Source organism: Nanorana parkeri, unplaced genomic scaffold (genome assembly GCF_000935625.1).
Source record: "Nanorana parkeri isolate BGI_ZX_2015 unplaced genomic scaffold, ASM93562v1 scaffold2873, whole genome shotgun sequence".
NCBI classification, from domain to species: Eukaryota; Metazoa; Chordata; class Amphibia; order Anura; family Dicroglossidae; genus Nanorana; species Nanorana parkeri.
This window is the reverse complement of record NW_017309141.1, coordinates 34,071-46,816: the sequence shown is the minus strand read 5'-3', so window position 1 is coordinate 46,816 and position 12,746 is coordinate 34,071. Positions and strand designations below refer to the sequence as shown.

General features: G+C 43.0%; 1 protein-coding gene across 1 annotated transcript in view; it reads left to right on the top strand.

Annotated features, from left to right (window-relative positions):
• Positions 1 to 7,141: 7,141 nt before the first annotated feature.
• The window catches only part of LOC108802454 (pumilio homolog 3-like), a gene marked incomplete at its 3' end in the record, with an annotated part of 37,132 nt that continues 31,527 nt past the window's right edge, over positions 7,142 to 12,746 (top strand). The window contains exons 1-3 of the mRNA XM_018574309.1: positions 7,142 to 7,243; positions 10,029 to 10,121; positions 11,923 to 12,126. Of these exons, the coding sequence (XP_018429811.1) occupies positions 10,037 to 10,121; positions 11,923 to 12,126 (289 nt within the window). The remainder of the gene's footprint in view (positions 7,244 to 10,028; positions 10,122 to 11,922; positions 12,127 to 12,746) is intronic.

Here is a 12,746-nt window from a genome sequence, read left to right as displayed (position 1 = left end):
TGTGCTCGTTTTTTCAGCACGTTTTAGCACTTTTCAAAACACGTTTTTTTGTTCACTGAAACAGGAGTTCGACGCTCGTTTTTTAACATCCCTGGCGGTATGATTTTTTAAAACCGTTTTTCTCTATCTTTTTTTTGTTTTATTAAAACTTTTAAAACTTCCCGCCGGTTCCGCCCCCCTGCGACGCGGACGCTCGCAAGGGACGGAACCCAGAAGATGGCAGCGGCCGGAGGAGCCAGCGGGATCTCGGACAAGGTAAGCCCTACGAGTGTGGCTCGGGGTTACCGCTTTGTTAACCCCGAGCCACACTCGGGAATACCAATGGATACGCGCTGAAATACGCCCCAAAGAAGCTCCTGTACTATTTCGGGCGAAGGGCGTTTTTCAGCGTGGCAAATCGCGCAGAAATAAGCCCAGGTGGGAAAAATGCCCACATCACTCAATAGGATTTCACTTGCTGAGCGTTTTCTAGCGATTCGATCAGAGCTGAAAAACGCCCAGATGTGAACCCAGCCTAAGAGAACACTGGAGAGAATGAGCATATGAATGTAACCATTGCTATTCCATCACTGCTCATTCCCTCCAGCAGTCTCTAGAATTATCACATTGTATCTGATTACTAACATGTATTTATTTCCTATAATTCTCAGCTCCATCTAGGGGCCATATTTCAGTATTTAAAGAACATTCAACCAGAACAGAAATTACACTAAGAACATATGTATTTGCCCCTTTCTCACAACAACTGCTTAACTCACACAGAACAAATGAACCAGACAGTAGTTTCACTGAAAGAATAAGCAATGCATTATTTTTTTTATAAATAGACCCAACTGTGTTTGAGTTTCAAACGTAAAATGTTCATCTTTGGCTGGAATGTACCGAAGGACACTTTTATCCAATCAAAGAATTTCATAAAACTAAACAGCATTGAAACGTGACATTACTTCAACTGGCGTGGAAGGGAATGTTTCTGCTGTATAAACTTCAAAACAAAGAGTAAGATTCCATTTGATGTGGTTTCACCCATAGACTGGGAAGAGTGATAACACACTGGAGCCAACACACCTTTTTTATTATTAAAGCTAAGTATTCATGAAAAACAACTTGCCATGTACCAGGTTCTCAATGAAATATAACTGAAACAAAACTGCAAAACACATCAAGCACATATGCTACTACAGTATATCAAGCAATTGATTACAGTATACAGGACAGGAGAATCGACCAGCAACCAACAGGGAAGGACTATTCCTGAAAGGGCTTTACCTGGTAAAACAAGGATGTTTGGGGACATCTAGTGGTGCCTGCTACAATTACAACAGACATCTCACTAAATGAATATGAATAGGGCCCTACATGGTAGATTATATACTTAAAGCGTAATTCCAGTTTCCCAGCAAATGTAAGAAACTGAAATTGCCCCCACACATTGGTCCCCAATGGCTTCCCCTCCGTAATCATAGCTTTAGGGGAACCACCGTTCCTCCCTGCTGCAGCAAGTGTACGGGCTACAGCATTGCAGCCCGGTACTTTGCATATGGAACAATGCTCGCAGGTGGCAAACAGTCATTGGTCAGCACTGCCAATTGACCACGTGGACGAATGAGAAGTGCTTTTTGCTAAGAAGCGCTTCTAATTGGTTAGTGTGGTCAGGTGACTGCACTGACCAAATGACTGCTTGACACTTTTTTAAACAATCAGTCAAGATGAGAACTAGTTCTTGAGGGATCCTAGTCTACATTTTCACAGCTCTTACTGTGATGAAGCCTTTCCATATGCTGATGTTAAACCCTCTTTTCCTCCAGATGCAAACAGTGCCATTAACCTTTAAAGTGACATTAAAGTGAATAACTTAGCACAACGTTCACTATATGTACCATGTCCATATTTATATATGGTGATTATATCTCCCCATAAATTAGGACTGACTTGATACGCTCCTATGAGAGAAGGGGAAAATTGCACAAGCGCTTGCCTATCATGAGTACCCCTTTGGTGCGGTTTGTGTGAGGCCTGTTCTGTCTGCTGCCAACTATCTGAAGGTGGAGGCCTTCCTCTGCCATGGAGGATTTCATGCAAAACTTTCTCAGCTTTTACAATATTCAATGCAAGGAGGCAGTGGTTGCCTTTTCTTTACCTCTCTAGGGGCGTCACCTGCTGACTGTGGATTCAGCAACAAATCAGAAGTGGACCATTGCCTATTTCATTCATATGATCTGGGACACCCTACATGTGAAGGATTAACCTGTTCCCTTGCAAGCAGTGTTGGCACTACAATTGCATTGCCCCAAACCTTCCTTTAGCACACCTTGTTTCATGAATTCCTCTGGGCACGTCTGGACAGGAACTTCTTTTCTCATAAACATTTTTCTGTCCTCTCTCTCTTTGCCAAGGACTTTGTTGAGAAGTGGACCACCTCACCAGTGGTGAATATAGCCCATACTCTCCCTGATGGGAGATGGTGTCCTCAGCGGCTGCCATTCCCTTCCCAGGCACCACAGACTTGAGACTGGACACTCTCTCTTGGTCTTATCATTCTCTTGCTGGTTCTATGAATAGGCCCATTTTGGTTTTAGCCTCAGGCCCCATTCACACCTATATCCTTAGGTGCGATGAGAGATTCCTGCATCAGGAACTTGTGTTTTTATGCAGCAGTAATCAATATTCTGCTGTTTACAAGCGGCAGCTGTGACCTGTCCAAGCTAATGATCAGCGGACAGCCACTGCATGTGAATGCCGCACACCTTATGTAATCATATGTGATGCGATTACATGCGGTTAGGAATAAAACACTCTCCCTGGATGCATTGTGTGTTCAGGGGACAGTGATTGATTCCTAACCACATGTAATCACATTAGATATGATTACATGCGGTGTGCAGCGTTCAAATGCACTGCCTGATACCTGATCATTACCTTGAACAGGTGACAACTGCCACTTTTAAACGTCAGATTAGGGATTCCTGCTGTAGGAAAATGCAAGTTCTTGATGCAGGAATCCCTAATTGCACCTAAAGATATAGGTGTGAATGGGGTCTTACTGGCTCAGAAGCTTAGAGTGGACTAAGGTCCTAGGATGGGACCTGACTCTCTCTGAAATCAGGGACCAAATGCAAGTTTGACACCAACCTGGAGGCTAGCAGACTTGTGTCCTACACCAGTCTTTTGTCCGTCCAGATATACAGAGCCCTTTGACTCAAATAATGAGCTGTTAAGCAATTAATATCACATTCAAAAAATATTATCAAATAACTAAATCCTTTGGCCAAAAAGAAAAAAATAGGAGCAGCAGGCCAGAGCTCATAATCTGGGACACATTCACACATACATTTTCAAATCCACAGACTGTCCTTATAATTTTCTACTTTAACTAAATGTATGCTATCTGTGGCTTTATCAGATCCACAAGACAAAATGCTATTAACTACACTAAACTAGCAAAAGTAGAAAATACTGCCATCTGGTGGTGAAGAAAGTTATGGAAATATGGAAACAAATATTAACATTGAAACAACCATACCTCCCAACTGTCCCAGATTTGGAGGGACTGTCCCTCATTTGGAACCAAATTCCTCTGTCCCTCTTTTCTCCTCAGTTGTCCCTGTTTGTGGTCTGATGTACACATAGCTATGAAAATGTATTTAACCCCTTGACAACAGAAGCGATTCTGGCGACTTACCTGTCGCCAGTTCGCTTCTGTGTCCTGTAGAAGGGCCTCCCCCCGCCGTGCTTCCCGGGCTCCGTTGCCCCTCCTACGGGCCCGATTGCATCACTTCCGGTCCCTGGGCTGTCAGTTCTGTGATCCTGCAGCCCAGCTATAAGCTATTGAAGTGCGATCTGTATATATGACACTGGGGGTCTTTTGGACCCCCAGCATCACCTTAAAGAGTACCTGTCACCACCATCTGCTATCACATGGGGGGGCTTGTAAGCCCCCCCATGTGATAGCAGTAAAGTAAAAAAAAAAAAGTTTTTAAAATTAAAATAAAATAAATCTAAATATTAAAAAAAATGTAAAAGTCCCCCGCCCCCGTGAGCACGCGCGTCGCCACGTAAACACGCGTCAGGTGCGCCTACGTATGAAAACGACGAACGCGCTACACATGTTGGGGATTTTTTGGGGTACTGCAGTTTTTCGCCGTTTCACAGACGCATGCAATTTGTAACCTGGGCATGTTGGGTATCGTTTTACTCGTTGTAAACTCATCTTTTATATTTCATTCAAAAAATGGGTATTTTGAGGCTTTTAAATTTTTCACTAAATTTTGGGGTTTAATAAGGAGTTGCGCTAATATTGCGCAACATAAAAATTTGCAACTACCACCATTTTATTCTATAGGGTCTTGGCATTCAGAAAATATATAATGTTTGGGGGTTTTAAGTCATTTTCAGCTCTAAAATGTGGAATATAACATGGGTGCAAAATATAAAAAAAAGGCCTCATGAAGGGGTTAATTACCAAAAGTAATCCTTTATCTTAACTCTTAAAGTAGTATTAAATGCGCTGCTTCCTCCAATATCCGGGTAGGGGAGCATGCACGCCAAGTACTTCTCATGCACAGTGCTCTAGGGATAGTGCAGACTCTAGGTGCTGTCATGTGGAGGCGGGATGAAGTGGGAGTAGGGAAGTGGCTTGCCGCCAGGGCTACCTTTCTCAGTGGACTCAGTGGCAAAACTTACAACAAACATTTTATTGGTATCCTGACTGCTGGTCTAATGAAAGGGCCACAATTTTCCTGATCCCCTGGGGCGAAAGGCTCCTGACAGGGACAAGACGACTCAGGTCCGTCAACCCTTAGGCCGGCGGACCCCGACCCTCTGGGACCTGCCGAAACAGGTCCACCGAGTACTAGGTTGGGGGGCTCTCCGAAGAGAGACCCCCCACAGGTGTGAGAAGGCAGAGGGGCCCATTTGTAGGTCACAGAACCTCCTTCCCAATGTCAGGAACAGGCCCTAAGGTACCTGCACCCTCCGTCAATCTGTGAGAGTCCAAAAAGTGCCAATCGTGCATAAATAAAAATCTAAGTGCCAGTGCACCACGCTGACAGGTCTTAGGGGCCGGAGTGCAAAAATATTCCCCCAGGACTAGCCATAAGTCCTGTCCACAAGGCGTAGTGCAGAAAAAGTGGGTAGGTGCCGTGACCAAGTGCACAGTGAATCACTTGTGAGGTCCCACACCCTAGTGATTTTCTGGCACCCTTGGGACGCCTACCCCAGGGGGCACAGCACCACGGGCCTCTGCCGCCCCCCAGCCAAACCAGTGCAGCCCTATTCCCACCAGAAGGCATTAGTACCGGCGAATTTCCCACCTACAACTGGGGACAAGCCCGGCGTAACCGGACCAGAATCAACCCAGGAGGAAAGGAAACCCCTCCAGCACCCACCTATCACATCAGGGAATACTAAGCCACCATCTCCCGGTCCGAAGATGGTGTCGTTCTCCCCCAAAAACTGATAAGAAGATACTACACTTGATCTTAGCCAAAAGGCCGAGTCACTTGAAAATTCCCAGATGTAGTTGGAAATGACGGCTCCTACCCTCAACGTGTTTTGCTGTGAAGTCCGCTTCTTCAGGAAGTTGTGGAGATATAGGAGGAAATATAGCGAACCAACATATGGAACAAACTGGGAAAACGCATCCAGATCTGTGTAGAGACTCTCCTTCCAGGGGCAGCAATAGCGGGCAAAGGCTCCTCCTAGGACCAGAACCAACCAAGGCCAGAGTGTAACATGTGAGCTCCCATACTGGATCCGAAATGCCCCAAGATTACTACAAGAAGCCAGTATAAAGGAAAAGTAACAGTGAAAAAAAACAACTATTCTGGGTTTAGCCGATCACTTTCGGCATATTATTATTCTACAGGATTTATATAGCGCCAACAGTTTGCGCAGCGCTTTACAATATAAGGAAGACATTACAATCACAATACAATTCAAGACAAGATGGGAAGGAGAGCCCGCCTGTGAGGGCTTACAATCTAAAAGGATATCAATTCTGGGTGCTTGGCAGGTGTGTGTCCATTACCTAAATATAGTGGGGGAATTTATCAAAACTGGAGCAGATGGAATCTGGAGCAGCTGTGCATGGCAACCAATCAGCGTCTCTCTTTTATTTTCAAATCTTACTGAACAAACCGGCAAGAGAAGCCGATTGGTTATTATGGGCAATGCTCTGCATATGGTCTGCCCCAGTTTGAATTCCTTCTCCCTCAATTGTACTGGAAGGCGTCCCTCTTGCGCACAATATGGAATGCTAAGTATGATGTTCAATAGAGTGTGCGAAACACATGGAGGGGAATTTATCAAAATGGGAGCAGAGAAAATCTGGAGCAGTTGCCTATAGCAACCGAGCAGCTCCTTTGTTTTCATTTTCTAACCACAAATTGTAGAAGCTGATTTTTTTGGCATGCGGATTGTGGCAAACGTATGCAGTATATACTGTGAGTAGACTCAGATGATATGTAGCCACGCCCACTTTTTTTTACTGCATTGTATGTATCCCGTTACCGTTTTTCCTATCTGACCCTCTTTATAAATGTTGGAATGGTTCTCATTAATAAGACTTTACAATACTACAATGCATGCAGGACACCATTACTCCATTTAGACCACATTTTCTACTTACCTTAAAACAAACAATATTATTACAGAGAACAGAGGGGAATTTATCAATACTGGAGCAGACAGAATCTGGAGCAGTTGTCCAGGACAACCACTCAGCTTCTCTCTTCAGTTTGTTCAGCAAGATTTGAAAATGAAAGAGAGAAGCTGATTGGTTGCCATGCACAGCTGCTCGTTTTGATAAGCTCCCAAAATTAAAGTACCGACAGTCCAGTGGGGGAAAAAAAACCTATTGATTATTCAGGAACCCTGCTGTCACTAAACTGAAATGTGTTTACACCGCGGCCGGCCGTTACACGTTAAGTTGCCGTCTCAGCAATAACAGCACATTCCTAATCATACGTCCTCCCCTCCACGACTCTCCATTCATTTACAGCTCTTCCACAGCGCTGTATACACATGCCCACAGCCAAAATGGAGAGCAGGGGATCCCGCTTGTCATCAAGCTTTATTGACATGAGAACATTTCCATATATGGCTTGCTGAAAGTTGACGCTCTCGTAAGGCGTCATTTGGCGCATGCGCAGGGAGAGTCCAATTTTACACGTGTGTACATGGTGGATGGGCCGGAATTCTGGGAGAGATAAGTGACCGAAGAAATAACGACATCAGTAATACGGTGTGTATCGATAATCGGTGTCACCTTGGTTGTCACGTGTACACTGTGTTTTAGTGGTGTTCGTGAGTCTTCTTGATGTGTGTATTGAGTTGTATGAATCGTGTATATGTAACGTGCTTGTTATCCTGGTTCCTGTACGAAGTTATTATTTTTCAATTTTATTTTTTCTTCACTGTCCTGTAGTTATGTTTTCTTTATGGCATTTGATTCCTAAAGTAAATACTTCTAAGATTGAAGAGGTATGTAAAGCCATTTTTTTTTGTTAGCTTTGGCTAGAATAGGGAATGTTATTTATTTTGCTGTCTCTGACCCATTAGAGAGATTTCCCAACTTAGATTGTAAGCTCTCAGGGACAGGGCCCTCCTTACCATCTTGTCTTGATTTGTATTTGTGACTGTACTGTCTTCCTTTTTTTGTGAAGAGCTGCACAAACTGTTGGCGCTGTATCAATCCTGAATAGTAATAATCACTTCTTGTCTCATAGGCACAACACAGAGTAAGGTCCCATTCACAATCTAAATGCATATGAATGCATGTCATTGATTTCTAATGATATCATTCAGCCTTTGTATTTGCCGTTGTTTACTTGCATTTAGGGGCAGCACGAACAGCTCCGTGCACGGCCGTATTGGGCAGCTCCCAGGAAGGACAGGTGCTGCGTGTGATTAGTACGCAGCCCCGTCCTTCTCTATTGGGAATACGCGGCCGTGCGTCCCCCTACGCTCACCTCAAGTGCAGGTCTGTACGCGTGCAGGTCTGTAAGGGGGCAGGTGTCTCAGCTCGGACACAGACCGGATCCACCCTGTCAGCGTAGGACACAAACGTGCAGGGCGGGATTGCGTAGGGCGGCATACGGCCGCATACTCCCATAGAGAAGGACAGGGGCTGTGTACTAATCACACGCCGCACCTGTCCTTCCTTGGAGCTGCCCGATACGGCTGCGCAAGGAGCTGTACGTGCTGGCCTTTTCTCGTGTGAATGAGACCTCAGACAAAATAGAATTCTCTGCATCCAGGATCAGAGTAGAAGCTCTAAAGCTCCGTTCACACTGGGCGTTCTGTGGCAAAACTCTATGGATTCCTCTGGCCGGAATGCCAGGTCTCCTGTTCAGATGCAGCCACTGTACCCATTGAAGTAAATGACAGCGGCCACATCAAGTGGCAGTCTGAATTTGTAGTTTCTTGTGCCAGATCGCCCCATGTGAATGGGATCTAAATGTGATTAAACACTTCTAAATCAGCTTCAAGTGGGATGACCTAAACTCAGGAAACAGTGATCTGGGATGCAAGCTGTTTATACTTCCCAGATAACTTCCCCTGCATTTAGAAATACTGAACACAGGAGTGCCAGTGTGAATGAGGGCAAGAAGAAATCTTTCTAAAGTAAGGAAAATTCCTTCTTAAAGTGTTTGTTACCCCAAAATTAAGCTTGAATATTTGTGTTGTGCACAATCTCCTGTAGATCTGCCATCAACTATGTAGTGCAAAGCTAGCCATACATGTTTTAATTTTTAGATTGGCTGAAGGGGAGAGATCACTTGATTTTCCCATCCACTTTAAGCAGCCTATAAGGAGGAATCCCCCCAATGAATATTGCATTCTGACAGCTGGCACAGCTGTCCGAGTACTAAACCAGTGACAGCAGCTAATTGGATGCAGTTGCTTTTCAGGTATTCTTTCGGGTGTCATCTAATTGGATGGAGTCACTATTCCATCAAAATTTTAATCGACTTTTGCGGAGCTGGTTGGCGTTGATAGGGTCACCCACAGCTTGATTTTTGACCAAAGTAATGTATGTTACAATGCTGCAATGCGATAGTGTAAATGGGCCCTGACATTAACAATATGAAGTGCAAGTGAAGCCGTGCACTGTAGAAATGAGTTCTTTTTCTTGTATCCTGTGAAACCAAATATAAAGAAGCAGTGGCGTTACAAGGGAGGTGTGGCCCGCACCGAGTGACACTATCAGAGGGGGTGACACCAAAATGACTGTCATTTTGGTGTCACCCCTTCTGAAATGTTGCTTGCATAATGACGTGCCACCATGGTTACTCCTCTGCACAGAAGTTGCTGTAGAGAATGTCTCCATGTTTGATTAATCAGTTTTAGGGCTTGTTCACACTACATGAAGTGATTGTTTGCTTTTCACCAACTTAATGCCAGTGACCACTAGGGCAGTTAGAAAACAATTGTATTCTATGTGTCCTGTTCACACCACAACACGGTAGTGATGTGCAGCTGTTGCAATATAATGCAAAGGTGTTGCACTGCGGGTCACCACAGGGCTGTACTGGGACCTGAATGGAGTGTCCACTTTACACTCTCCAAATCAACCAAAAATTAAAAAGTAAACAATATGATGCACTGAGTCCTCCCGCTTAAACTGAGTGTTTTTAGCAGGCAGTCTAGTCTGAATTAGCTACTCAAAATTTGTTTTCGAATACCTCAGAGGAACCGATTCAAATTATAATTTTTGTCCATGATTTCCAATACCACATAACAAAACAAGCCACATTCAGTAACCGTATAGTAAATGAATAATAAAAAAAAAAGATATGCACATGCTAAGAGGTTACTAATGACCAGAGGCAATTGTAATTCAAGAAAAATAAGTTTGTCACAACTACACACAATGTTGCACCACTACCCTGTGTGAATGAGCCTTTATTGCCACTCAACTTTGAATTCCTCAATAATGTTTGTGTTTGAAATCCAATTTGGGAGACTAAGAGTTTGTTCACAATAAATATTTTCTCATTCTTCTTTTCTGTGTTATTTTTCTACAGTGATTATCATGGAGGGAAAAAGTAAAAAGCAGTTCAAATCCAAAAAGACACCTCAGACTACATCTCCCAAGAGTACTACTTTTAAGAAAAAAGGTAAAACACTATTGAATTTCTAGTAGAATCTGACACTTCCTGTTACACAGTATTTTTGTCAGAATAGCAGTTACTTGCAATTTCTGCTAAGTAATTTTGAAGAGATCCTATTGCGACTTTAAAATAAATAAATAATCAAAGTAAAGTTCTCCCTCGCAGACTATCTTTGCTCTCTAGCAGTAGTGCTGGTAGAATCTTCAGCATCTGACACTTCGGGGTGTGTCAGATACCTGCATCTCTACTGTGCACTGTGACTACCTCTGTGGTCGCTGCTTCACTAGTAGCTCTAAAGGGACATGATAGGGACATAGCCAGGGGTAGAACCACAGCACATAGATGAAAGAAATGGGTATCTGACACTTGGGGGAAGTGTCCGATGGGGAAGTTTCTACCAACACTACTGCAAGAGAGCAAAGATCTACAGCAAGGAGGTAATACTGGTTAGTTTTATAAATGTGCTTTACTGTGCAGTGTTTTTCCTACTTTTTTTTAGAGTTTTGAGTTTGCCGCCAATTTATTCTCCAAGGGCTCTTCTTTTTGGTAGTATGTAATGTTTTGGTGAATTGTAAGTACTGTTCAGGCTTAAAATGTGCACTTTACCTTGTGTGCAAAAAATGAACAAATAAATGGCAGAGGATGGTTAAATGTTGTATTTTGGGGAGTACTGTTGAAAAGGAAATCCCAGAATGCAAGATAAATAGGTATGTTACATGTTTGCTACTTTTCCTGCCCCAGTGAGCTTGCACTCAAATGTCTTAGTCACAAACCAGTTATTTTATATACACTGTAATTTTGGACTCTGAAACAAAACTAGCACTGAGGATAGATTGTATCTTGGCAGACAGAAAGTGGACCAGGTTCTTTAAACAATGCTAGTGACAGCTAAGAGTTATCAACATAATTACATTATGTAGTTTGAAGGGAGGGTATAGGCCTGCTACATTTGTTTGCATTTGCAAAATTAACCCTGTATCAATATCTTTCTTGTATTTTAGATCAGCTTAGGGACATGTTATTAAGCTGGCTCAGTGGCACTACTGGCTGTACAGACACTGGTACTGGATTGCGCTGGTATAAAATAAAACAAAAAAAGAAGTGGCTACTGAAGCTCTTCTGTCCTCTTTATCATTTCCCTGTACTTTCTGAGATATTGGCTACCTCCATTGCCTTTTCCTCACCGCCTTGAAAAATCTTTAAAAACGCTTCTCAAAGGAGCCATAACCGCTGTAGGCGCGTTTCCATTTGCGTGAATGAAGGTGCTTGCCAAGTGGGGAAAGACTCCCGAACATGACATGTTATATAATTCTTGGTGCTCTGCAACACAACAGCACGTGTGTACTGCACTGTCTGCTGACCATTGAACAGTTTCTCAGGTGTGTTGCTAGGTGGTTGAGGAGCTTTAAAAATGCAGGTCTACAACCTTGTTTTGCTACACATGTAAATAAGGCCTAAAGAAAATCTGCCCTCGCCCCTTCTCTACGAGTTCCAGAGTATGGAGGAGCATGTGGTCTCCTTCCAGGATGCAGTGCTGGGCCTAGTGTCACCTGACGGGGTTGACGTTATCAACCCTGTGTAAGGTCTGACACCATCTATCATGGATTTTACGCAGGTGTTGAGTCCTGGAGTGGCAGGGAAGCTCGGCAAAGGGGAATCAGGGTTGGCAAATAAGAATTCATATTATTTTGCACTGAATGGGTAAATTGTTGACATTCTTTTTATTGAACATTCTTTAAAGACTGTATTGTATATACTTGTATGTGTTCAGACGTAGAATCAAACATTTGTCGTTTGTCTCCCTTAGCATTTGGCTCCCCCAAAAATAATGGCAAAAATACTGGATGGAGTCCAAAGGGAAATACCAAAGTAAATAAATTTGAAAAGGGTAAGAAAATGGCTACCCAAAAGGGAGGTAAAGCTGGTGTGAAGCAATTTGCGTCCAAGAAGGCAAACCAGGGAGATGGCTTTACGAAGAAGAGGAAACATTCAGCAGAGGAACAGGAAGGCAGTAAGTTTACATGGATATTACATGTACTGGCTAGGACTTTGTTACAAACAATATTGTAGAAGCAAATATCTTTGTGTAACTACAAAGTTTGGTTGTTGCAAGTTTCATTGTATACCATATATTGTTATGTAAAAATGTTACATTTATTAACCTATCCTATTGAGGAATGTAGTTTTCCTGTTGGTTGTCTGCACATCAGCACTTTTTCAGTCCTTTATGGTACTTTATATTCATTATTGGTAAGTTTTTTTGAAGACTTACACACAGGGTATCACTCACGTTTTTGATCCATATATTTATTCACATATTTTCATATTTATTCCAAACCTTTAGCGCTGTGACAACACTTTACACTAATGTATTTAATATGTTTGATATGTATATACAAAGAATACTGGTTGTGCTTCTGCAGGATTTTCAACCAAAAAGCTGTAAATTCTACGTCCAAAACTTATTTTTTTGTGAGAAAGGGATAGAACGTCTGCCAGATTTGTACTGCTTTCCCTGTTGCCAGTGATGAGATCCTTGTCCTGGTGCCTGCGGTCAGTAGGGAAATTAAGTCTAAAATTTTCGAGCTAACATGTTTGAAGTCCAGTCTGTGTGACAACTATATATATATA